This window comes from Cricetulus griseus, chromosome 5 (genome assembly GCF_003668045.3).
Source record: "Cricetulus griseus strain 17A/GY chromosome 5, alternate assembly CriGri-PICRH-1.0, whole genome shotgun sequence".
In the NCBI taxonomy this organism is placed as follows: domain Eukaryota; kingdom Metazoa; phylum Chordata; class Mammalia; order Rodentia; family Cricetidae; genus Cricetulus; species Cricetulus griseus.
Genome location: NC_048598.1, coordinates 133,252,359 through 133,278,845, shown reverse-complemented (window position 1 = coordinate 133,278,845; position 26,487 = coordinate 133,252,359). Strand labels below are relative to the sequence as shown.

Here is a 26,487-nt window from a genome sequence, read left to right as displayed (position 1 = left end):
GCCAGGGCTACACAGAGCTAGTTCCAGGACAACCAGAGCTACACAGTGAAGCCCTATCTTGGAAAAAAAGAAGAAAGAAAGAAAGAAAGAAAGAAAGAAAGAAAGAAAGAAAGAAGGGAGGAAGGAAGGGAAGGAGGGAGGGAGGGAGGGAGGGAAGAAGGGAAACCAAAACCAAAACAAACAAAAAACCCAAACCAAACTGTATTTAGTTATAATTTGGCGATTGTCCCAATGTAGACGTGAGTTCTACTACCCTAACTTTGATTCATTAAAACCTCCCCAAGATTATATTCCTTATAGAGCTTTATTTTTTAATTTCTATATCTATGTGCCTACTTGTTTGTATGTGGATACAGGTGCCCCAAATGGCTAGAAGATGGCATTGGATCTTCTGGAACTGGAGTTACAGGTGATTGTAAGCTACCTGGTGCAGGTGCTAGGAGACAAACCCAGGCCTTCTTCGGGAGCAGCAAGTGCTCTAATGAGCCATCATTTCAGCCCCTATGCTTCTTTTAGATCATGTAAGCTTTACTTAGCTTTCTATTTGTTGTTAAAGATTACAACTTGATGGTTTGATATATGTATAGACTGTGAGATAGTCGCCACGATCAAGTGATGTAATGTATTCATCTCCTCAGGTGTGTGTGTGTGTGTGTGTGTGTGTGTGTGTGTGTGTGTGTGTGTTAGGATTTACCCTCTAGGCAAATTTCCTGTAATTATGGACGTTTGAAGTCAACACGCTAGAAGAAACCATGAACAGAAGTCTGCCCAGGGAGACAGAGCATCTGCTAAAGCAATAAGATGATCCATGAAATGGTTAAACAATTGCAGGAATGTAAGCTGTGCTAATTAGGAGTTTGTGGCTGACAAATCATCTTAAAACCTCCAGGAAGAAAGAATCACACAGTCCTGGCTTCAGAAATAGACTCAGCAGATAGGCATAGTACCGCCCAGGTGAATTGGAGTTCACATGGCTAAGGCCATTCACCCCAACAGCCAGTTCACAACATCATACATCTGGGAGCTCAGCCCAGCTGGCAGGGGTCTTCTCATGCCTAAAACCATTCCTCCAATTCTGGGGCAGGCAGCAGGGTGGCTGGGAAGATGCACAGAGGCTCTGGAGGTAGGTCTGCTGCTCACTGCCCACTGTGCCCTGGCTAGCTTGCTGCTCCGAGCTTTAGTCTGACCTGCAACAATTGGGGCAATCTAGCAAATGTTTTGTATGATTTATTTGACACACGTATATTGAGCAGCGGCTATAAGCTCTGGTAACTCAGAAGGGATGAGAGTCACAAGATTCGATGTCTTCATGAAACTCAGGTTCACAGGAAATGTCATAGGATGTCAGGCGGGTAATGAACAGCATTGCATATAGTTGTGATTTTATAACACTACTTCCTGAAGCAGTGCTAGGGAGGTCAAATGAAAATTATGTAAAATATCTAGAATATTCTAGAACTTAGTTGACCCCCCACAAGTGGTAGTTAATATTAACATGTATTAATTCTGGGTTGACTGTTCCCAGAGAAACAGGGCCATATTTTGAAGCACAGCAGATGGCCATTCCAGTGACATAGTCAACCTTCAAGAGGGTAGGATAGCAGTGGACAGATCCTGGGCCCGGTCTACTTCAGAGATCTCTGGAATTAATCAGCATCAGGGAAATTGAGCTGGTCTGTTGTATGTGGGGATCCCTAACTATGAGTTATTCACAGAGGGCCCTAGATGAAGCCTCTCTCCCCAAGCTACTCAGGAGACCTACTTGAAAGGGGGGGGGAGGTAATTTGTCCTGGGAAATTCAAGTCCTTTATACTTGACTCTGCAGGTCTCTGTGGGTTTCTAAAGGTCTATGCTTTGATAGTTACAGGTTAGAGTCTTTCTGAGAACTGGTTGTGCTGATGCCTGTAATCACAACACTTGGGAGGCGGAAACAGGAGGCTTGAGAGTTCAAGGTCACTCTCAAGCTACATAGCCAGTTCCAGGCCAGCCAGAGTCATATGAGAGTCTGCCACCTAGACAGGTGGATCTCTGTGAGTTCAAGGTCAGCCTGTTCTACAGAGGGAGTTCCTGGACAGCCAGGGCTACTCAGAGAAACCCTGTCTCAAAACAAACAAACAAGCAGAAAAAGAGCCTCAGTGCTATTTGGTCTTGACTAATCCAGTTCAGTAAAGTGGAAGCTAATAAGGTCACCCTGGGGTCTACAAACCTCCTCTCACACAAGGTACAGTAGGCATCTATACTCTGAAATTACTTCAAATCAATATCAAAGGTCTTCTATGGGGCTTAAGTCTCCGTGACTAAGGTGTAACAAGTAGAAGCATTTGAGATGGTATCTTCTTAATCTCACAGCCCTGATTATCTGATTATCTACCATATGGCAGACTGAGAGGAAACTAATGGATGAGACATTGTGGCTCCAGTTTAAAGGACATCTGCCATGACAAATGCAGGCTAGATAGGGCCAATGTAGGAGCCCTCAACTCTTTGCTATTGTTGTCATTTTACAATTTAGTTGCTTTATGTGTATGAATATTTGGCCTGCATGTATATATGTGCACCACATATGTGCTTGGTGCCCTCAGAAGTCAGAAAGAATGCAGGGTCCCATGAAACTAGAGTTATGGTTGTGAGCCACTGTGTGTGTGTGTGTTAGGATTCTAACCCAGGTTCTTTGCAAGTTCTTACCTACTGAGCAACCTCTCCAGTGCTGACCTCATGCATGCAGTTAGAATAGCTGCTTGGTTTTCTTTTCTTTCCTTCTTTCTTTCTTTCTTTCTTTCTTTCTTTCTTTTCTTTTTTTTTTTTTAATACATGGTTTCTCTGTATTGCTTTGGAGCCTGGCCTGAAACTCGATCTGTAGACCAGGCTGGCCTTGAACTCACAGAGACCCACCTGCCTCTGCCTCCTGAGTGCTGGGATTAAAGGCATGCACCACCAACGTCCAGCTGATTGGTATATACTTACACACACACACACACACACACACACACCTTTTTTTGTTGTTAAGACAACATTTTACTATCTGGCCTCCAGCTTACAGAAATCCACTGGCTTTCGCCTCCAGAGTGCTGGTACTAAAGTGTTCTCCACCACACCTGGCTCTACTACAGAACACAAATATCATCCTGCTATGTTCCCACCAACTACAGCCCAGAAACAGCAAGCAAAAGACTGAAGTCCCAAGGTAAGGACAAAAAAAGTAACTACTGACATTAACCAGCCTTCCTCAAACACAAATGGTTTTACAATAAAAAAAAAAAAAAAACTATTTTAATAGTTCTATGTAACCTATTTTTATTTTTTTGTTTTAGACATATTTTATATAATATCCTTGTGTTAAAAAACACTAGCACATTTCAATGACTCCATTATTGTTTTATATGTATCAATTCTAACATTTGACTACAACAAACATTAAAATCCTTACTAAAGAGAAAAAAGGAGAATTACACTGACAATTGTATTAAATAAATCCTGGAGCTCAGAGGATTTTTTCATCAATAAAATAATATTAAAGATTTTTTTCATTGTCCACATGTTGAATGAATTTATTGTTTCACAAATACCCCAAAACACAACATTCTGTAGCAAATGAATATCAAAAAGTCAGTTGAAGTGTTTAATGTCACAGTCCCATTGTATCCTCTTTTTTCCCTTTTTTTTTAATTAGGAAGAAAATTATTTTACATGTCGATCCCAGGTCCCTCTCCCTCCCCTCCTCCCTTGTCCCTCCCCAACTAACGCCCTAGCTATCCCATACCCTTTCTGCTCCCCAGTGAGGGTGAAATCTTCCATAGGGGGTCTTCAAAGTCTGTCATAGTCTTTGGGATAGGTCCTAGGCCAACCTTTTTGTGTCTAGGCTCAGGGAGTATCCCTTCATGTGTGATGGGCTCCTAAAGTCCATTCCTATGCTAGGGATAAGTGCTGATCTACTACAAGAGGCCCCGTAGATTTCCAAGGTCTCCTCACTGACACCCACATTCAGGGGATCAGCTATCAGTCTGGGGACCTGTAACCTATTTTTAAAAGATAAAATATAGGCACTCAAGAACTAATAGGCTGGGGTTGTTTAGTTTTGGACAAGGATGTACATGCTGCTAAATGAAGCCTTAAGTGTCTCTTTATTACTATATTGCAAAAGCTAACAGGGCAAAAATGATTAAGTACAGTATAATTTTGTGTAATATATTCTTTGATCAAATAAAACTTAAAGCAATTTTTGACTCTCCAATGGTCAACCCCCAAGACCTCGTATGTCAGTACATGGTGTAAAAGATTCTGTGTTATTCTCTGATACCCGAGGTGAGCGGGATACTATTGAAGGTTTTCTCCTAGACAGCTTGTCTTTGAAATTTACAACACCCATCTAAAAGCCTATCTTTAAGTCTAGAATATTGGTGTCTGAGAGAAGGCATGTGCCTTGCTCCTGGCCACGAGTCGTAGAAGTGGTGGGGTTCACTGGGGAACCAGGCCTTCTGATAGGGCTCCACCAGACCCAGCAATTCTGCCTGACTTATGTTCACTTCACTTCTGACTTGGCCTCTCAAGAGAGCCCTGCCATTACTAGGCAAACCTTGGCTTCATGACGAGCCACCAGGTGCCCACCACACAGCAGTGGAAGGCAGCAGTGGGCAGAGGATAACTCAAACTCAAGACACCTGACCTCTGCTCTCAAGGAGTTTATCAGCTACCCTCTAGGGAGCAGGAGATTGGAATGTGGAAGAGAGGAGAGTGTATTAGCAACAAGAAGATAGAATCAGCTGAGTACCTGGAAAGAGACAAAGCAAGCTGGCAGGGTCACCTGACGAGTCTGTATGTCCTAGTTGGCCAGCAGGAAGGGAAATAGTGCCCCATTTGTGACTTCTCACAGGTAATCTCAGATTTAAAGGTTTCCAAAATGGACATACAGAGTGGCAAATCAGTTTCATTTTAGGAGACGAAGCATCTAGGACTGTTAAGTCAGATAGAGGTTCTTCGTGGTCTAATGTCACCTATCTAGTTGGGTCCCTTCCTGCAAACAAACCTCAGACTGCACTCAAAAGCTGAGCTAAACAATTAGCACAGCTTCAATCTTCGTTTCCATCTTTATTTCCTTCTTGCAAGGGCATGCAGACACTGGGCCCGGGATTTAAACAGCAGTAAATGCCACAACTTTGATTCAAGGAGACCATTCTCTAAGGGAGGTAGGTGATTGCATTTTTTTTTTTCCATCAATGCTCATGAATACTGATGTGGTAAAAAGCCCCTCAGGGTTCAACCCAGAATCAAAAGTGCTGGTAAATGGTCCCTATTGTTAAGAATCACATTAAGAGTGAGCTCACCGTGTTCAGTAACTAGGAAGATTTAGTACTTTAGTACTCTGAGGGAACTTTACTACTATGTTATGTCAAGATTTAGAAATATACAAATATACAAGGAAATTCAGTCTTACAAGGTAGTGAGCCTCCAGGCTGTGGGTGCCCTGGCTGGTACTTACTCATTTGAATAAGAATTGCTGCCATTCAGTTCATAAGGGGCTCTCTATGCCTCAAAGGGCAGTCTGCAGCAATGCAGAAATTACATGCCTGACTAAAAACACACATGACATTTAAACTAAATTAATAGGAAGACTAGTCAAGTGTCTCTTTCTCTCTCTATCTCTGTCTCTCTCTGTCATATGTCACCACCGCTTGAATGAATGGTGCCTTAGGAAAACAATTTGCCCTTGTCTTGAAAAAAACAAAAAAAACAAAAAAACCCCAAAAAACAAAAAACAAACAAAAAGCCAACACAAAACAAAATAACCCTCCCCCAAATCTAACATTGCTTACAATCACCTTGTGCAGCCATGGAGATCAAATGCATATAGTTTCCACATGTACACAGGTAATATTCAAACAGACCCAAGCTTAGAGAATTCAAACCAGTGTTTAAAACAAGGTGAGCTAATTAAGCAAGACAAGGCGCTATGTAACTAACTCTCATTAGATGCAGTTGGTTTGAATCTACTAACTCAAAAGGAAATCAGTGACAGAAACTTCAGGGCACCGTTAATTGAGATGGGTATAAAAATATGGGTCTATCATAGACTAATGAACAGGTGTGTTTTGCCACAAGAGATCCGGTTAAAATGTTTTATTCTAAATAAAGCACTGGGAATATTATGATTTAGCAGTCATTTACTGCCGACAGCGTATAGGCAAAGACCATCTAAACGGGTGACAGCAAGTTTTAAACATTAAGGCAACTATATGCTTCTTGACACGTGTAAGAAGATGGAAAAACTGCAAAACCACCACAGTACACAAGAGCAGTCTTCTAGAAAAATCCATTCTCTACTCTCACAAGCTTTCTTAGAAATATTCATCAAAGTCTCATTCTTGTAGAGGGAGAAGACAACCATATCAAAAGATTTAGCCAGGGGCTGTATCTCTGGCTCTCTGATAGGCTGTTGGTACACATAATCCCATCAGTCCTGTAAGGAAGCAATTGTATTTCTCATTCTACAAATGAAGAAAGCAAGGCTTGGAGTATTTAAGATGACATAGCTGAGAAGTGGCAGGAGCCAGTATTTGAACTGTACGATGATAGCACATTGTCTCTATGTGCTTGTGGCAGTGATGGTAGCAGTGGCAGTGATGTTTAGAGGGATGTGGAGAATGACATTCATTTTTGCATAGTTAGTGCAGAAGACACTGTGGAGACATACTTAAATGCAAGGGCTGGCAACTCCAGCATCCCATGCTGGCACTGCCTCAGATGAGTCATCTGACCTTGAACAAACCTTAGTAGGTATTAGGATTCTGTCACACAGATGAACCCTGATGACTAATAGCTGTGATGGACACTGAAGGACATGAAATACCCACTGGCAGATAATAAGCTACCCATAAAAAGTATCAGAAAATATTGGCAAATTTCATGAGCCTTCCCTGACTGCATCATCTCTGGCTGAGAAGTCAGGCATTACTAAAACAATGCAGGCGGAAGAGAGTGGCCATCCAGTGCTTGTCCAATCTACTTTTTCAGAGTCAAGAGCCCCGCCCCTCTACCCTTGCATCCTGTCACACTAAATACTGTGAGACTTAAGGACTCACAGGATTGGAAATGAGAGTTCCTTGTGTAGTGAGCTTGACATGAAGTCATCAAGACAGAATAGAAACAAGTCCAGCAGCCCCCACGTCAGGTTGAACACAGGCATGGTGGAATTTCAGTCAACCCCAAAGGAGACTCTTGTGTTGATAAGAAGGGTGATTTACCCAGAGTCACAGAACCAGCACAAATAATAACAGTTCTCACTACTACAGGTTAAACAGAAGGATAAAGAGAGCTCTCCCTCCCCACTGCAGGCAGTCTGAAGGGCGTGATTGCAATGGTTATAAATAGGCAGGAGCTGATGATCAAGTGTAATTGCATATACTGAGAACAAGTCCAAATAAGCAGAGTCCTCTTCTTTTCAGATTTACTCTTCAAATAATTAAATATGTGGAGGACAAAGAAACCATAAGAAGCTTTTAATGACCTGGAAACAAGGGGCAAATCTAGCATTCAAGCTTACTCTTGACATTCCAAAAAGAACCCCAATGGTAGGTAGGTAGAAAGTGGAACTCAATTATATATTTGCACAGTTATCAAATTTTAATATTAAAACTTTTTTTTTTTCAAGACAGGGTTTCTCTGTGTAGCCCTGGCTGTTCTGGAGCTCACTATGTAGACCAGCCTGGCCTCAAACTCACAGAGATCCACCTGCCACTGCCTCCTAAGTGCTGGGATTAAAGGCAAGTGCCACCACCTCTTAGCTTAATATTAAAAATTTCAAAGGCCACATACTCATGGGACTCTGGAAGCCAGTGGCAAGTTCTGCTACCAGGTGGCTTGTTTTCATTGAGACAGGTGTGCCAATAACACAGGGTAGTTTAGATTTCATCAAGAAACACAGCAATGGAAGACTTCAGAACTTCAGGGAACTGTCTTGTCTCAAAGTTGTCATAGTGGATAAGGAAAGGGAAATGAAGCATGTCACATGACTATAGACTGAAGGTTTCCAGTCAGACCAACAACGTCCAAGCTATCTATCAAGCCAAATCTAAACTATCTATCTAAACTAAAGCTAAGCTAGCAGCCATAAGATCTGAACTAAATCAAAGCTATCTATCAAACCAAAGCAAGCTCTCCCGTTTCTATCCTAATTGCTGATAAAAAGAAAGAGAGGCTTGAGGGAATACCTCATCTAAAAGGCACAGCAAAGTATTTATGAAAGTGCCATAATGAAATCCATCGCTTTGTATGCTCATTTTTAAAACTGATATAAATAGGAAATAGGAAGCACCTAATATCGGGTTACTTGCTTGGTAAAAGCTTGGTCCAGCAAAGAGTTAACATAACATCCTTCCTTGTATGAGTGTTCCATCCCTTCACCGCTCACCTGCCAAGTACAACACCCAGCTAGACTACCAATACTTCAGTGTCCTGAGGAGGTCATAGTGTTGGTGAGTCACATGTGCTTAGCTGATGGTATGGACTGAACATACACACCAGAACCTTTCCTTTAAATCAAGGGCCCACAAGTAACGCCTTTCACACATCTGAACAGTAATCAACAGGCTCAGGGTAATACAGACTTTAAGTTACAAATCCAGACAGACCAACTAAATCGAATTTGAAGGAAAATGGTCTATTAGTAAATGCATGAAAATGCACATACATATAATAAAAGTTATATTCAATTAGGGTGTTTATTTATATTCAAAGGGTAAATTAAAGTCATAAGCATTTTGCTGTGGAACAATCTTTGAACACTGTAAACATGTATTACTCTCATTGGTTAATAAAGAGCTAACTGGCCAGTAGCTGGGCAGAAAGAGACTGGGTGGGAGAGCCAGACTAGGAGGACACTGGGAAGGAGGGAGGAGTCTGAGGAGTTGAGAGAGAGAGGCACAGATGAAGCAGGAGTTGAACATGTCGTGACAGACAGTAGATAAGAAATATGGGTTAATTTAAGCTGTAAGAGCTAGTTAGTAATAGGCATAAGCTATTAGCTGAGCTTTTATAATCAATAAGAAGTGTCTGTGTGGTTATTTGGGAACTGGCTGTCAACACATAAAAGTCCACCTACAGCATCGAGGAAAACAATGGATCCAAATGTATCCCAAAGCCAATTTGGTGAACTACTATGGTTTTTTGTTTGTTTGTTTTTGTTTTGTTTTGTTTTTCAAGACAGGGTTTCTCTGTGGCTTTGGAGGCTGTCCTGGAACTAGCTCTTGTAGACCAGGCTGGTCTCGAACTCACAGAGATCCACCTGCCTCTGCCTCCCAAGTGCTGGGATTAAACGAGTGCGCTACCACCGCCTGGCTCTACTATGGTTTACAGTAAACAATAAATTGCACCAATACAATAAGACAAAGAGAATGACTGTCATGTGACATACAATATATATTTGCTGAATTAGTGAGTTGATGAATATATTACAATCTGTCAGGCTGCCTTTTTTATTTATTATCAAGCTTGTAGTCCTTATCATTCCCCCATCCTCTGATGGCAGTGGTCCCAGAGACTGATCCTAGGGCCTTACACATACCAGGTAAGCGAGTTACCATCTGAGTTATATCCCTAGTCCCTTTTTCTATAAACTTCTAATGGGAAGACAGTTGACAGTAAAAAAAAAATCAACTTCGGACAGGTATGGTGGCACATCCCTTTAATGCCAGCACTAAAGAAACAGAATCAGGGAAAACTTGTGAGTTTGAGGCCAGCCTGGTCTACATAACCAGTTCTAGGCCAGCTAGGACTATATAGGGAGATTCTGTCTCAAAATAAAACAACAAACAAACCAGAAACAATGAAAACAGACAAACAAACAAAAAAGCTTTGATGCCATGGTCTGATAACCTGCGTTTGATCCCCAGGTCCCAAATGGTGAAAGGAGAGAACCTAATACCACTACTGACCCTCACTGCTCTCTCTGTCTCTCTCTCTCATATATATATATATATATATATATATATATATATATATATATTATATATTATATATATATACACACAGAGAGAGAATAAATAAATTAAAATGGAATAACTGTAGTTGACAATGATTAACAGAATATTTCAAAAGAGACAATGGAAATGATTTGTAATGTTCCCAACACAAGGAAATGCCTGATCATGATGCATGGCACACATGTATTCAAATTCCACACTCTGTCCCATCAGTACACACAGTTACTATGTGTCATTTTAAATGAATTTTCAACATTTACCCCTTAACAATGCATGACCCTACTCAGTGTATCATGAAGGTGACACACAGAATGGCTCCAGTAAACTCTAAGAGATTTATTGCTTTACAACTTCAGATTATAAGCCACGAGACATCTTCACAGCATATGGCCAAGTTTATTTGATCAACCAAGGAGGATAATTCAGTTTCATAAAAATGCAAATTTAACAGTAGTGCACTAATTTGTGCCCACTCTGTCTCTCAAGACAATCATCAGGGACCTCCCACATGAAATCAATATGCAGACATCTATTTAACTTTATCACCGGCTCACTAAGTAAATATCACACTCTAGACCACTTAGGTGTTCATTATTCAGGCAAATAGCAAATGTAAGAAGCAGGCTGCTGGTGTCAAGCCATTAACAAATCAATCGATAACTGTTCCCTGGTTTTGGCCTAACATCTGCAGAGCAAATTGTTAGCCAGCTGCTGTGGTGGCCCCTTACTCTAAGAGAGGTTCTCAGGGAGACCATAAGTTGAAACATGGCTCCTTGTGCTTTCAGAAACAGTAAAGCAACTACCCCTGCATCACCCAAAGGCCTGAAACCCGAGGACCGACCACACTGGGAGATGATGCTCTGTTCTTCACCACACCTAAACGTAAGGCAGTACTCAAAAACTCTGGAGTGCACGAGATAACATACATGGAGTAAATGGCTTGATCTTCCACACTCCTGTTTTTACTACTTTCAGAATGAGTCTTTTTTAGCATTTTGTAGGTGTCACACATATTTACAAACATCTAACTTTCCTCAAAGTGACCAAGAGCAGCCCTACTTTCTGCAACAAATTCACCTTCTTTTTCCTTAAGTGTTAATGTGAGCTGTTTGATTTCATATCCGTGTCAAGTGCCCAGTATCATTTTCTGTACATTAATTTCAGAGTTAGTGCTATGCCTGTCTTGACACACAGCCAATATCTTCTACTATGCCTTGGGTCACTTATCCATCTTGTCAGCTGAAAGAAGGTGAACAGGAAATGAAGAGAGGAAGTCTATTTGCTTTAATTAAGTTCATGACTACTTCCTCAAGTTGTAGCACATGACAAACCACGTGCACAAAGTGTCACAATTATCAACATAGTTCAGAGGTCCCTCCTCTTTCATTTTGCCCCTTCCAAAGTGTCATAAATGAGGTTACTGATCATGAGTGGGAGAACGGAAGGCATTCTCAGATTTTAACAAACCAAGTGTCTGGCTCACTGCTAGGGGGTTGGAGGAAGGGGTTCCCCTTTTCCTCTTTCTCTTGCTTGTGACTTGATCTAGGGAGAAAGCATTTGCTGTCAAATGTGGAAATTAACGTTGGCTTTTACACACATGCTGGCCTACGCCATTAACTTTCCTGTCTTACTTCCTGGATGGAAGGTTTAATCTTTACCTCAAAATGACCCACACAAGAAACAGCTTTTTAAGCCGGGCAGTGGTGGCTCATGCCTTTAATCCCAGCACTCGGGAGGCAGAGGCAGGTGGCTCTCTGTGAGTTCAAGGCCAGCCTGGTCTCCAGAGAGTGCCAGGATAGGCTCCAAAGCTACACAGAGAAACCCTGTCTCAAAAAACAAAAAAACAAAACAAAACAAACAAACAAACAAACAAAAAAACCAAAAAACAGCTTTTTAAAAGTCATGCTAGAGATCTACTCTTCCTGTAAAGGGCAGCTTTCTTCCTGCCTTTTTCTTGTTTTCCATGGAAACCTCACCCCTCCCATCTCAGTCCCAATGATGAATATGGCTTCGATGAAATGACCCATAAAGAACAAGGGAAAAAACCGGGAGACAGCCTACTTCTCTTGTTACCCATAATGCTCACTGTACAACGTACTCCTCCCTTATCACAGGGGCAAACTGCATGTCCCAGGTTAACGGCCAGGTTGCAAGAGACAAGTTGCAACACACCTGTGGCTTGCCACCACCCTCAGCGCCCTGACAGAAACCACATCCCACTTACCCTGCCCAAAAGGTTGTCCTGAAGCAGTGTCTGTTGCAGCACTGGGGCCACATCCTCCAAGCTCAGGACATGGCAGAGGTCAGTGAGCTCCTCTTGACCCAGAGACCCAGTTCCCAGGGTGTCAAAACTGTCAAACAGCTCCTTGAGTCGGGCCTCATGCTGGTCCTGCTCCACCTCATCCATCCCATAGCCCACAGCGCTCACCTGTGCAGGACAGAGAGGACAATAGGTTGAGGCAGGTCACTTCTGCACACATGCGTCTCTCCCAGCCCCACCAGCCACTTGAGACAATGCACCAAGGCCCTGCCTGGCCAATGGTACTCCTAGGCACGTTAGCACCAGGGGGAAATCTGCAATGTTGCAACAGAGATAACATGACCAGCCTGAAGGAATTAGGCAGGGAGAGAGTCTCCCCTCCTGACCGATCAGGGGTAAGTGGCCTGTCTGTCAAACTTGGACCTGAGAGGGTTTCTCCCCCATCAGCCCCAAGGACTCAGGAAAGTGAAAGGCTACTTCTATCTGACAGTCAGGTCAGGTGAGATCATTGTTAGTACCAAGACACTATGGGGTCAGAGCTGCCAGGTAAGTCAGTGAGCTCCAGACAACCTGCCCTGAGGCTGGGACCTGAGGGGTGACCAATCTGATTATTTCCACTCCATTCAGCCTAGGTACTCCTGCATCACAGTGACAACAGAGGCTTTGCCTGAGCCACCTCCCAATTTACAAGATACCAGATGCCTTTTACTCAAAAAGCAACTCAATTAGCCTTGCTGGTGCAATTACATGCAGTATGACAGAAAGTATTCCCCGAGGCTTTCTGTAGTCCCAGGGTGCTCTAGGTAATGCTTAGTTGCCAAGAGAAAGGGCAAAACACCACTACAACCTTTCCCATGGAGAGGTCCTGAGGAGCCACTAGCTGTTTTCTGAGAACTGAACAGCATCTCTGAAGTCCACCACCTCTAGCAACTCATGCTTCATTCCTGGCTGCCGGGCCTCCCAGAACTCTGATCCCCTACACCCATCTCCCACAAACCCCAATCCCAGGTGTTTACCATCCCTAGAAGCAGTAAAAACCTGAAGTCATCAAAAACTCGGAGTCATCTTTTGCTAAAACTAAGACCACACACTTCCAGGCACTTTACTTCAAGAATAAGATGCTTCATAGGCCAGGTGTGGTGGTGCATGACTTAATCCTAGCACTTGGGAGGCAGTGGCTGGTGGACTGCTGGGTTTGACACCAACCTCGTCTACAGAGCAAGTTCCAGGACAGCCAGGGCTACACAGAAAGAGCCTGTTTCAATAAACCAGGGCGGGGGTGGGGGGAGAATAAGATGTTTCTTTCTCCTTATACACAATAACCAAATTTTTTAGGTGCTGGATGCAGCCCAAATCCTGCACACCTGGAAGAACTTCCTGATGCAATCAGTGGGTGCCAAACATAACACATACCCTTGGGATGGTGACCTCAGCCATTTGCAATCAGGCTTTCAACCAACCCCTTGACTAAAAACACAGCACCTTCCACCAGGGATTGGGAGTGTAGCTCATCATGTATGCTTAGCATGTGCAAGGCCATGGGTTCAACCCCCAAGAGCACTGACAATAAAAGCATCACTTTAACTAAACAAAGCTTTGAGTCAGAACTCAAAGGGAAACTCTCAGTAACACAGACATCGTGTCATTTAAACTGCTACACACAGCTAGGACCCGTGGCAATGGAGCTTACCAAAACAACTCAGTGGTGCCCTAGGCTGTTTGCTTTCTTTCCACAGACAATTGTTCAAAATATGACAAGCCTGAACAGAGCCATAACCTCTTTAAGTAGGTGACCTCAGAAGATGAGCTGGAGATGACACTGCAACACAGCTCAGTGTTAAAGAGGGTCACCTCTGAAAGCAACATGGCAGGGTGAGGGGCCAGGCTCCCTGGCTTGGGAAGGTCTCTTCCCTCAGCAGCTTACCATGGAGGTGCAGCGGGCTCTGGCTGCCTTCCCAGGGTTGGTCTGTTGGGTTAACTAATCAGTATGTAAATGTTTTCAAAATATGTTGGGAGTGCTACATAAACAGCAAAGCTTCAGAAAAGAAACATTTAGGTGTTAAACCAAGACACAAAAGGAAGGCGCTCTGGCTAGTTAATTGTGGGCCAGTTAATTGTGGACTAAGATCAGTTGTGACAACCCCTCACACACACACAGCCCCCATCCTCCAACTCAGGGATTTTCACAGCCCTGAGGCTCACTTTTAGAGTCCTCTGAGTTGTAATCTGACCAACTTCAGAGAAACCAGCCAGGTTTATTTTTGCTTGATTTCTGCATACGGGCTTGTAAACTCAAAAGTGAAAGAATCCTAACACTTCCCCCTTCAAGCAAGGGTGATCTGTCTGCCTCAGCCAATGAAAGGGAATGAAATTCACCATGTGCTGACAAGACCCAGCCCTATCTGCTGCTTTGAGTCTGCCTAGCAAGCATGTCTGACCTAGGGGATGTTCACTAGGTCAAAGTTCCTTCATTTGAGAGCAGCTTTTCTCTCTTGTCCCTCAACTTCGTCTCCCAGATTCCCCAGACAGAAAGCTTCAAACTTTGGAGAAATGTTCATTAGACTGAAGGCGAGGGTGGGGGTGGGGTGATATGGGGAAGGTGAGGGGTCCACCCCAGTGGAACAAGTGCTCCAACTGTAACATCCAGGAGACGTTACATATGGCGACAAGCTGTCAGTCCTCATCTGGCACCAAGTACATTTTTGCTGGTTGATACAATTCTCCAAATGTTCATCTGTAATTTCCCCTGCAAGAATTTCTTTTTTCCTCCCCACTTGCCAGAAACATAAGCATTAAGGGCCACAGTTTCTACTCCATTATTGTCTTTCTTTCCTTCCCCTCAACCAAATAACACAATCGGTTCTTTTGGCCAAGTACTCTCAGTAAGCGGACTGACCTCATGTTATGGGGGTTCCAGGGAGGGAAACTTACAACCTGTGGGAGATGCCAAAATCAGCGTAGACCGTTTCTGCACTGACTTCTTCCATATACGTTATCTCCATCTCCCCCTTTTCAAGGGCATTTTCAGTGTTAGGCATAACACTGAAGGAGAAATACAGCACCAACAACGACCCAACTACAGTGAAGTCAGCAAAAGTGTTAATTCAGTACATGGGAGAGTATGCCAAAAGCATCACAAGCAACAGCTGCATTTTTCAGTGAGGACACAAAACTTTGGAGAAGAATCTGGCGAAAACACTTCTCAAGTCCCATCGTTGAGACAATGAGAATAACAGCAACCATCTGGAAGGGTTGTTCTGGGACCAAGTAAGGCAAGCTAGTGGAAGCGGCTAGACTCAGAGAAACCGGTCCAAGAGAGGTGACTGAATCAAGCAAGAAAATACCTGAGGTCTGGAAAGGAAGCGTGAACTGAGGAGAGTAACTTAAGTCAATCAGACAGACTTCTGCTTGCTGAGCAGTGAAACAGTGGCATGGAAAGCCACAGAATAGAGGGTAAGAACGGGCCATCGATGTTACCCGCGGGAATATCATTATAGTAATGAGTGATGATGGTAATAGATAATGCTTGGCTCCCTGAGCCTAAAAAGGCAGATTATTGACAAATTTAATATCATAAAACCGCAGAAAGGCCGAGACAGACATGGGAATCCAGAAGGCGTCATTATTATGTTGTTCCCAGCATGTACAGTGAGCCTGGCCGATGCCAAGTACTTTATTAGACCATCTCATTCATATAATTTACTCCTCCTAATTCGGGGGCATAGATAGTTGCACTTTCCCATTTCAAATTTAGAAATTGGGGTTTGGCAAAATTAAGCAACCTGTTCGAGGCCACAGCATTACAGTGGAGGAAGAGCTAAGCTTCTGCCATTGGGACCCCTCAATCTTTTACATGCATACAGGAGGCAACAATGATGGAACTACTGAAATGATATCCTTTATGTGTCAGCAGGCTGGACAGTGCTGAGAGAACCTAGGACAGTCATAGGCCACAGGCTGCTCCAAATTGGAATGGGCAGTGGTGGAAGATCCCCCACCTACCTTGATCCATTGGCCAAATGAGTCTCTAGGAATACAGATACGATAGGCACTCTCTTTTTCTGGAGCAGAGTTGGGATGTGAAGCTGAGAAGAAATACATTCTTGCATTAAAATGACCATGAAGGGACCTGGAGAGATGGCTCTCGGTGGTTAAGAACACTGGCTGCTCTTCAAAAGGACCTGGGTTCAATTCCCAGCACTCACATGGCAGCTCACAACTGTCTGTATCTCCAGTTCCAGGGGATCTGACACCTTCACACCAATTCACATAAAATAAAATTTTAAATAAATTAAAAAAAAATGACCATGAAGAGCCACAGACCACCAGTAATGGATTCAGCTTAGGACTCACACATCACTCCAGATCTTTCCCCTGAATGAATACTCAGTCTAATCTGGGGATCCAGTGCTTTCCAGGCCGAGCAGGCTGAGCAGGCACATGTGGGTAGCAGGAAACTTACAAAGTTGAATTAAGAGTAGTAAATCCTCCTTGAAGTTGCAAACAACAATTCCAGTTTAATGAAGACAGCCATAAACCTTGGTAAAGCTTCACCAACGACCTTCCCAATCAGCTAGCCAGAGCCTTTATGACTCTTTTTGAATAAAAGGGCCGGTGTGGGCAATAGGTTAGAGTTCTGACTAGGGACAGTTAAATAAAAGGCAGATGGGAGAGTAAGCAATGATAACATTTACTACCCAATAGCCATCCATATTGACAATTACTGAGCATCTACCTGCCAAAGAACCCTAAACAAGGTTAGGACCACATCCCTAGGCCACAGACTCTGACAGAGACAGATAGCACAGATCTGTGCTGCATGCCACTCTCCACTCAACACCCATGCAAACAGTGCCAACTTAGAAAGAAATAGGTGGAGGTGGGGTCGAAGTAATGACGCGTCCCACCGAAGGTCAGTCAGTGTGCAGTACACATGTAAACTTCTCCATACCACGTTATAGAAAGGAACTTGTAAGAAGGGAACCGCAGACGAGGTGGGTGTCTGCTCTGGGCTGGAGGGAGTGAAAAGGGGACAAAATGTGGCAAGTGAAAACCAAATAATAAATAAACACAAAGCCAGAGCCCCTAGCCTGAGTCTTTTATTTCCCTTCCAGATGGCCCAGCAGCTGACCGGCTCTTCGGAATTTCTGAGTGCCCCTCTACTCAGCCTCTTCCCTTTCCAGAGTATCATAATAGATGCTTTGGGACCTGTGTTCAGAGACAGCTGTTGGGGGTCCACAGCCCAGACAATGACCACCAAGTGACTCATTTCATTACTTTGGGGCTGCAGTGATGAACACAGACATCCCCTGCCTGCTAAGGCTTTTCATTTACGCCTTTATTAGGCCCTAATAATGTGTGTGATCAAATTAAAGGGTTTTTTTTTCTTCCCTCTTTTCCACAAACATTTTTACCAGCTGAAAAATTTTCCAGTCTTACTCTTGTACCAATTTTAGTATCAAAGGGAATAATAAGGAGAATAAACTCAAGTACAGCACAAGCTCCAGGGCAAGCAATGGCTCCCATTTACCTAAATCACTCCTTCAAAGTACTGCTTGCTGCTCAAATGCCTCCTCCCTGCTCAAAGCTAGAAAACAACAGCAATACAGCATCCACAGGAACACAATTTACAACATTACACTAAAGAGGGAAAATTCAGATTCCAATGAATTGGAAAGGAAACTGGCTTTGCTAACTATACCCTAACATGTAATTGTGCTAAGGGCACCCTGCTAGCATTTAAGCTCAACCTTAACAAGCTTTAGTATTTTACTGTCCGGAAGGTTGATGTGAACCCAGGCTTTTGTTACACCTAATAGCAGGTGGATTGCCTAATCAGTTAAAGAAAAACAGCTTTGCACAACATAGATCCAGTAACCTATAATCAACCACTAAGGCAAAACAACAGGAACAACAAAAAAAAAAAATCAAAGAAGAAAAAAAGTTTTGTGTTTCTTACTTTTTTTTCTTAAAAAAAAAAAACAAAAAACAAAAAAAGAAAGCCTGAAACAACTTTCATTTCTTGAACCATATTTACATAAATTCATTTAGGATAGGTGAAGCTATAAGCTCCCTAGGGCACAGTGGAGAAGTTCTGTTATCACATCTATACATGCTATTACTGCTTACACAAATGGCCCTAAAGAAGCAAGCATTTGCATAATTCCATAATGTTTTAAAGTATCTTCTTTGTAAATGTAATCAGATAAATATGTCATTTGGCAAGGTTCACTGAACCACCCCACAAGCCTCTGGCCAACAGATGCAAGATCAATAGCCAGAATTCAAACTGCATTATTTATTGGCTTACAAATGAGTCGCCATCTATAAAAGTAAGCCTTTTGAATGGCTCTAGCTGTCTGACTCCCTCTAAAATGTTCTGGTTATACCTGCCAAGCCTCTATCAATGTAAGACTCATAAAATGTATTTTCATTATCAACATAAAATGGAAGCATCAAGATTGGTGAAATGGTAGTTTAGAAAGTCATTTACAGTGACATTTAAAACAATTTATTTGAACAACATTTGACTCATGATAAGAACTGCCTATTAAAAAGACTGGGTGCTCAGAATTCAGTGGCTCCCTATTCCGGCCCTATGAGCGAACATCCTTTGATAGGAAGGACCGTCACATATCTAAAATGAAAAAGGGATAAGAAAACAGAACTTGTGACATTCTGAGCAGGCACCTATTAAAATGACTGAACCGTGACATTTCAACACGAGGACCACATGCAGCGAGGCTCTTCTTCTTTGCCCCAGTATCCGTGTTGGCAATGCCTTTGCTTATGACAATCCTTTTGCTTTCTCAACACTGCAGCTCAGAGTGCTTCCCTCTAAGGCACCAGAGAGCCGTGAAAATAAACAGGTTGCCAATACCCCTGTCCCCAGAGGTTCTCATCTCCTCCCTATGAACACCAACCACAGATGAAGAAACCACACAAACTCCTCTCTCAGCCCGCCTGGCATGTTACAGGCAAACAGTCTGGGTATTTCATAGCTACTTTCAGTTCCACAGCAAGAAATACTAATATTCCAGGCTAGCTTGTAAAAGCCCATGCTACCACTGGAGAAGACCCTAGAATAAGCTACACTGATGCCATCAAAGTATTTCCTTGTGGCTTATTAGGCCTCGAGAAGCATGCAAATAGATAAATGCATGCCAACATGATGTATCTGAGAGAACTCAACTGAGAACAGTTCGTGGTCTCAGGAGCCTTCGAGTGCTATGAAGAGATTGAGATGAGCACCCTAAAAGCTCCCGTGGCAGCCCCATAGACAACCACACAATCGGTTCTGGTCGAGCTGCATGGAAAGCCTTCTCAAGACTTCTCAACGCCCGGAGAGGGTCTGTCCCAGGTGAGGGACGATGAGACCGTCTCATAATAGTTGTATGGAAACCCGATCTGTGACAGGGCACTATTCCAGCTCCCCTTCAATTGCACCTTCGCGGGTCTGTCCCGGCTGAGGCTGCGAACATCACCCTTCCAGTCTCTCAATTTCACAGAGAGCTTTTAGGGGAGGCTGGTTTCCAAAAGTTGTCTTTTTCGGAGGAAGTGGGGATGGAACTGCAGTGCCGACTCCAGTCTCGACTACTCCTTCCCCACCTACACCCACTCCTCACTTCATTTCACACTCCTCTGCTCTGGCGACCGAGTTTTCAGAGCAACTGTCAAAATGCATTGTCGCCTTTCCTTTCGCTGCTAGCTGCACCCAAAAGTCTCTCTCTACCTGCACGGATCCCACGCACCTCCTAAAATCTCCACTTTTAGGACTCCAAACGGCTCTGCGCTCGCGGGAGGCGGAGGCCGACACCCAGGGGCTCCCCGCGCCGGCTTCTGGATCTCTGGGCTGCCTGGGTGGCCTCGACCCACAGAACAAGAACCCTTTCTGCTCGCTCCGAGTCCTGCCCGCCGCTGGAGCGAGACACAGTAACAGCTTTCAGCTCGGGAAGCCTCAGGTCTGGGAGGCGGAGGTGTGGCGGGAGGGCGGGCCAGCCCAGGTCCCTAGCAACCCGCACCGCGTCCCCGCTCCACCTGCCCACCCGCGGGTCGCCGAGCTCACACGCCAGATCGGTGGTCCGGCCCCGCCGGCCTCGCCTACCTTCCGTCGGCCTCTGGGGAGCGCCCGCGCCAGCCGCCTCCGGAGCTCTGCAAGGAAAGGGCGCTTTGTTAGGGCCCCGCGAGCGCCGCGACACCGAGCAGCCCGCGCCGCCGATCCGGGCACGCGTCCTTCCAGAGGACGCGACTGGGGACCCGCACGGGCGTCATTTCCATATGTAAGGGGCCGGCGCTCACAAAAGCACGCCGGCTCATCCCCCCGCCCTCGCCGTCGCCGCGGCCCCTCCCCCTCCCCCGCCGCCACCCGCGGGCGACAGCGCCCCTCCCGAGCCGCCACCGCGTGCTGGACCGGGATCTGCGGGTCTGCACGGCGTGGGACGCTCGGGGTCCCTAAGCAGACGGCGCGTGGTCAGCCAAGGCCTCGCGCTCTCCCAGGTCGCTCGACCCCCGGGGATCCCCAGCTTGTCGCTCACCGCGTCCCGGGGCTCAGGCGCCCCGCTCCACAGCACAGACCATGACCTCGGGGCTCTCGGGCTCCGCCGGGCGATACCGGACTGCCGCGCCCAGCGCGCTCGCTCCCGGCTCAGTCGCCGCCACCCGGAGATCGGGCCGCGGGGGAGGAAGAGCCGGGCCTCGTAGGGAGGAGTCAAGGGGACGCCGGCCAGGGCGCGGCTCCTCCTCTCGCCGCAGCCGAGGGAGGAGCGGGTGGCGGCTGTGAGCCCGCGGGTGCGAGCCCCCGCCTAAGAGATTTGAACTTGGGAACGCCCTGGCTCTGCGTGCGGGTTCGGCACCCCAAGGTCGCCTCGGCGCACCAGCTGGCACTGCCACCACGCGGTCCCTTGCCTGCAGCCTCCTTGTCCTCTCAAAGGCATCCGCTAGCACCTGGTGATTTGGCACAAGGCCCACAACGTCTCTGGAGAGTGAAGCCCCCAGCCTGATAGACCTAAAGTGGAAGTTGGGGTACCTCTGTAACCTGCAGGGGACCCTGGATTTCCCAGCCCTAGAGAGTCGTTTGAAGGTCCTGGGAAAGGGTACCAAAGAGCAAAGGGCCCTGGAGAGCACTGAACCCTCTGGACCTCCGACCACTTCTAGATAATCTGTAGCTGCCCTTCATCCTTACAGTTGCTCTGGCCCTTGTATAGCCTTCTGAGGGTGCAGTCAATCCTTTGTCATAGTAGCAGAACAGAAAGTCCTTGGAGTTGGTGGTCCTTAGTCCACTGAGGTTACTGTGCGGGTTCCCGCCGCGGCTGCAGCTTTCTCCCACACCTGTTCCACATGCACCCTCAAAAGTGCTACCTTACCTCGGGGGGTTTCTCCTCCCATCGCTATACTTCCTAACACAATTAGTCGAACAGGACCACAAACCCAGGCTAGAGGTGGAGCGAGCTATAGGCAGGAGGCAATGCCTCCCTGGGATCCAAGAATGGCCCTCGAGAAGAAAGATCTGCCTGCATTATTATACCCACAAGTTATTTCCGAAAGAACATTAGACAAATTCTAGGTGACAGAAAGGAAACTGGCAAGTTCAGGCTTCTGGAAACAGATGTGACCTGTTCCTCATGACAAGCACCCCGAGGAAGCAGACACCACAGCATTTTAAAAGCCAGAAGACTGGAAGTCCTTAAGGGGCTAGACACCATAGCGTTTCCAAAGCAGGCAACTGGAAGTCATGAAACCCAGGGCTTCACACAGAAAGCCCTTCACAGACCTAGGATTCAGAAGAACATCACATATGCTGCAAAACTGCCTAGAACCTAATACTCACAACCCAGAACTGTGAAACTGGTGAGATTTTAGTGGGGGCCCCAGCTAACTAAAGCCTAATTCTTTTTTTCTGCTTGTATTGTGCTACAGTTCTGAGAAAAACTGAGTGAAGCATTTTGAGGCTTTCTTTCTGTGATTCCTTGTATGAATCCACAGTTATCTCAAAATTTAGGAAATACATATAACAAAGCCAGTTATCTAAAAAAAAAAAAATCCAAAACTTTCTCCAACACAGAGAGAGCATCTGGGAAATAAGAGGCATTTTATGCTCCCTTCCCCCTTTTAGCACACAGAAACTTACAAACTGTAAACACAGCTATTCTGTTAGTCAACACCATTTATCAACCCACTACCAGGATACTTACAGAGACGTCATGAACAAGAATGATGCTCACTGGACACTCAAACAGCCTCAAGGGGAAGGGTGAGGAGACAGCTTCCTTGTTCTGTCCAGTCTCTGCCACGGCAGATACATCACGCTGGTTACCTCTCCAGATGCCCCTTTAACCACCAAAAATCCTTGTGAATGAGATAGTGCCTTAGTTCAAAGCAGTGATCCTTGGGGCTGGAGATCTTGGAGGCAATGTTCACTGCTTGTGGAGGAAGCCCAGATTGCTAAGGATGCTGTAATTAGAAAAACACAAGACTGGTTTTTTGAAAGGATGGGATGGGGTGGAGTTAGTGCTGGGATTGCCTCCAGCCTTGCCACAGAGGAGTGAACAGCATGGAACCAGGCAGTAGCTGGGTGGTACAGGGTTGTTGGGAGCACGTGTGAAGCAGATTCTTTAATCTGTGTGCCTGTGTGTTAGGTCACTCAGGGTGGGTGATTAGTCTTTGTCCAGACAAAAAAAACAAAGGCTTCCCTTAGAACCAGCCTAACGCTTGGCAGAAATAGTTTTTATTCTACTTTATATATAAAGAAAACAGGAAAAGAAATGTGAATGTTTGCCTGGAGGTAATATACATTGCAAGCTAAATTTCACCTTTTATTTGTTGTAGTATCTGCTTTTTACTTTAATTCTCATTTTACAGAAACTTGTTAGTGGAGCCTGGAACCTTGAAGTATTTGCACATGTTTGAGGTTTGTTTTCTGCTACATTCTATAGTATTGGACTGGAGTTGTCAGGGGTTTAAAACTTTCAAAAGGTTTACTGAAGCAGATGCCCTGAAAGAGTATGCCACTCTGTTCCTTCCCAAAGAAACTTTATTTTTTGTTTGTTTGTTTGTTTTGTTTTGTTTTGAGACAGGGTTTCTCTGTGTAGCCCTGGCTGCCCTGGACCTCACTATGTAAATCAGGCTGGCCTTGAAACTCACAAGAGATCTGCCAGCTTCTGCCTCCCCAGTGCTGGGATTAAAGGTGTGCACCACCATACCCAGCTTTAGTTTGTATCCCAGGCTGACTTGAGAGCCTGATCCTCCTTCTTCCACAACCATTGGGAAATGATGGGCTCAGGACAGTTAAGATGAATTAGAGAAAGAGAAGAGGGGAGTAGAGCGGGGAGATGGGAATTCGAGTTAAACAGGGAGAAGAGAGAAGAGAGTTTACTAATGTAGCCTTTTAACTTCCTGGTACCTAAAGAATGATGCCTTGCCCCAAGTTAGGGGAAAGTTGCAGTTCTAACCCGACTCAACCTACCCACTCCCATATCACAGTTGGGTGTGTTATTTCTCCTTCCTTCCTTCCTTCCTTCCTTCCTTCCTTCCTTCCTTCCTTCCTCTCTTTTTTAAAGTCAGGGTTTCTTTGTGTAGCCCTGATACTTGCTCTGTAGAACAGGCTGATCTTGAATTTACAGAGATCACCTGCCTCTGCTCCTGAGTCCTGGGACTAAAGGCATGTGCCACCATGCCCTGCCAGGTCTTATTCACAGAATAACCCCACACTCTTCTGGCTAGCTCAGGGACTGAGTGAAAGAAAGAGATGTCAGGCTTCCTCCCAGAGGAGATTAGATAGTGAAAGGAGTAGTGGGGAGGAGGGGAAGTCTGTATTCCAGAGATGCATGCCAGGGACCAGAAGAAGCAACAGCTGGGTGTGAAGAAAGAACACAAGCCTTGGCCCCTGGCCAGTCCTCTTAGGACTTCATCTCTTCATCCTCCTTTGTGAGGTTTATAAAAGAAAAGCAGATGCAAAGATAAGAATGAGGGGTGAAAAAGATAAGATAGGGAAGAAGGGAGAAGAAATTTTGCAAATACCCAGGGCTGTCTTAGTGTGCTGAGGGAGCATTCTCAGTTCTTGTCCTGAGAGAAGAAAAAATACCCATGTGTGCTAGAGCAGGGGATTCCTTGAAGGCAGCACTAGACTCTAACAAGTTGGGCAATGTACACAGATTCCAGCACAGGAGAGCAGAAGGCAAAGACGTCACTAAAGTATGGCTGCCATCCTCACTCAGAAGACTGCATTCCCCATGCTGTCTTGGTGGCCTTGCAGACATCTAAGGCCCAGCTCAGTCATTGTAAAAGAGCCTATCCTCATGGAATCCTACTAGCTTCAGCTGATGGGGTCACCGGCAAATGTTAAAGAGAAGCAGGAGTGCCCAGCTCCCTCAGAGGTCAGCTGCAGAGACTAGCTCTTGTCACACAGCTATCTTCACACAACTCTGTCACTAGCTCTCAAAGTCATGCTCTCTTCTTGCCAGTGACATTCAGGGTCCATAATGGTTGTTAATGACCACTATGACCAGCTTCTAGGATTGCACTTACCTGGCTTCTCTGCCTCTATGAATGCTATTGCAAATAGCCCTCCCATTATTAACTAGCCTGTAAATGCCCAGTTAGAATTTTGTCTTTGTATATGTGTAGATACATGTTCACGTGTGTGTGTGTGTGTGTGTGTGTGTGTGTGTGTGTGTGTGTGTGTGTAAATATAATCATGTATGTGAATGTAAAGCCAGAAATCAATCTCAGGCAGCTTCCTCAGCTGCTCTCCAACTTATATTTGGAGACAGGGTCTCTCTTTGAACCTGCAACCGATCAATTCTGCTTGGTTTCCTGGCCAGTGAGACAATCCTCCTCTTCTTTCGCCCACTCCGTGCTTTCTATATGGGTGCTGAGGACCTGAACTTGGGTCTTTATGTTTGCAGAGCAAGCCTCTCACTAACTGACCCATCTCCCCAGCTGGCCTTTTGAGGTCAGGATTGATGAAGGAGGAGTGCATATCCCCTTGCTCTAGAGACCATTGCCCTCTGGGTAATAGTGTGGGACTCCCAGAATTCCAAAATCATCTTGGCAGTCTTGGAGGTGAGGCTTTGTACTTGAGTTTTATTAAGGGTAATTAGTGTGTGCATCAAGAAGAAAGGGATTGTGGCATGTGGGGTGGAGCAAAACAGAGTTAGGGAGAAAGTGTTACATAAGGGTGTTATCTCAGGCAAAGTACCAGACTTAACCTCACATTGTCAGGAGTTCTGGGGCATAAATTTACCTCAACGTTGGCTCTGAATTAAGTCAGGGGAGGGTGACTTTCATTCTCCCACATCAGTAAGTCACTGGCAGTTAGCACCTCAAGGCTACAACAAACTTCCAGAAGCTTTACTTCTTTGTAAAGATGTAAAATCCCAATAGTTGTCTTCTGAGGATAGATGCAAGAACCAATTGGAAGTCCTGATGCAGATGTGGACATGAAGAACCTGCGAAAGAGATGCCAGGTCCTCCGTGGTTTGGTGGTATTTAAGGAGGGGGAATACACCAATGATCAATTGGCCCGAGGATGCTGCCGTAGTTGGAGAGGGAAAGGCTATCTCTGAAGCTGTGGGGATACTCTCCGCCAAAAGCACTGCTTATGAACTCAATGGCATTTGCTTTCCGTGGACCCAGTCAGCCTCAGGGAACAGCAGCTGGGACCCACACTGCACTCAGAAGCAAAGGCATCTTTGTGGGAATCTTGGCCACAGACACCAGTAGTAGCTCTGAGGTACTGTGCGTGGGGCTGTTGGGGGGGGGGGCGGGGGAGTCTCAACACTTGCCGTTTTCCTCTGAGGCTTCTCACACTTGGAAATTTGTCATAGAAGCTTTTCTCATCTGCAGTTCAAACACTTTTCAGCAGGAATTTAGCTGAAGTTGAAATCACCATCTGGCATCTCAGATTGAACCAGGTTCCTTGCGTGCCAAGAACTCCTTCTCTTGGCAATGGTGCTGACTGTGATCTTTCAGAAATGAGTCTCGGGTTGGCATCTTGACTGAACAGAGCAAGCAGCCTGTCTTGGAATTTTGGAAGAGATGTACTGAACGAGTTGCTGTACCAGGAAGAGAAGTTGGATCTCCAGTTCTGAAACTCCATAAACCATGAATTTTATAATTAAGCTGACACCATTGGGGTGAGGGGAAGGGGGTCTCAGCAAAACGATCGGAAGCCACAGATCATTGCATGGGGAGTTTTTGACTCCGGTTAGTAAGTCCTGACCAACTTCAAGAGGATGATAGTCTGACTGTGGGAGG

At 45.2% G+C, this 26,487-nt stretch overlaps 1 protein-coding gene across 8 annotated transcripts in view; it reads right to left on the bottom strand.

The window, feature by feature from the left end:
• Positions 1-20,936, bottom strand: part of Nin (ninein) — a 106,072-nt gene extending 85,136 nt beyond the window's left edge. For 3 of the 8 annotated variants that reach the window (XM_027418180.2, XM_027418186.2, XM_027418185.2), the window contains exons 1-2: positions 20,339-20,384; positions 12,199-12,402 (exon numbers count right to left, since the gene is read on the bottom strand). In XM_027418180.2, the coding sequence (XP_027273981.1) occupies positions 12,199-12,381 (183 nt within the window). In that variant the 5' untranslated portion in view covers positions 12,382-12,402; positions 20,339-20,384. Of the gene's footprint in view, positions 1-12,198; positions 12,403-19,985; positions 20,278-20,299; positions 20,386-20,768 lie in introns of those variants that run through there. The other 5 variants (XM_027418183.2, XM_027418182.2, XM_027418184.2 and 2 more) reach the window with 5 other exon arrangements.
• Between the last annotated feature and the right edge of the window lie 5,551 nt (positions 20,937-26,487).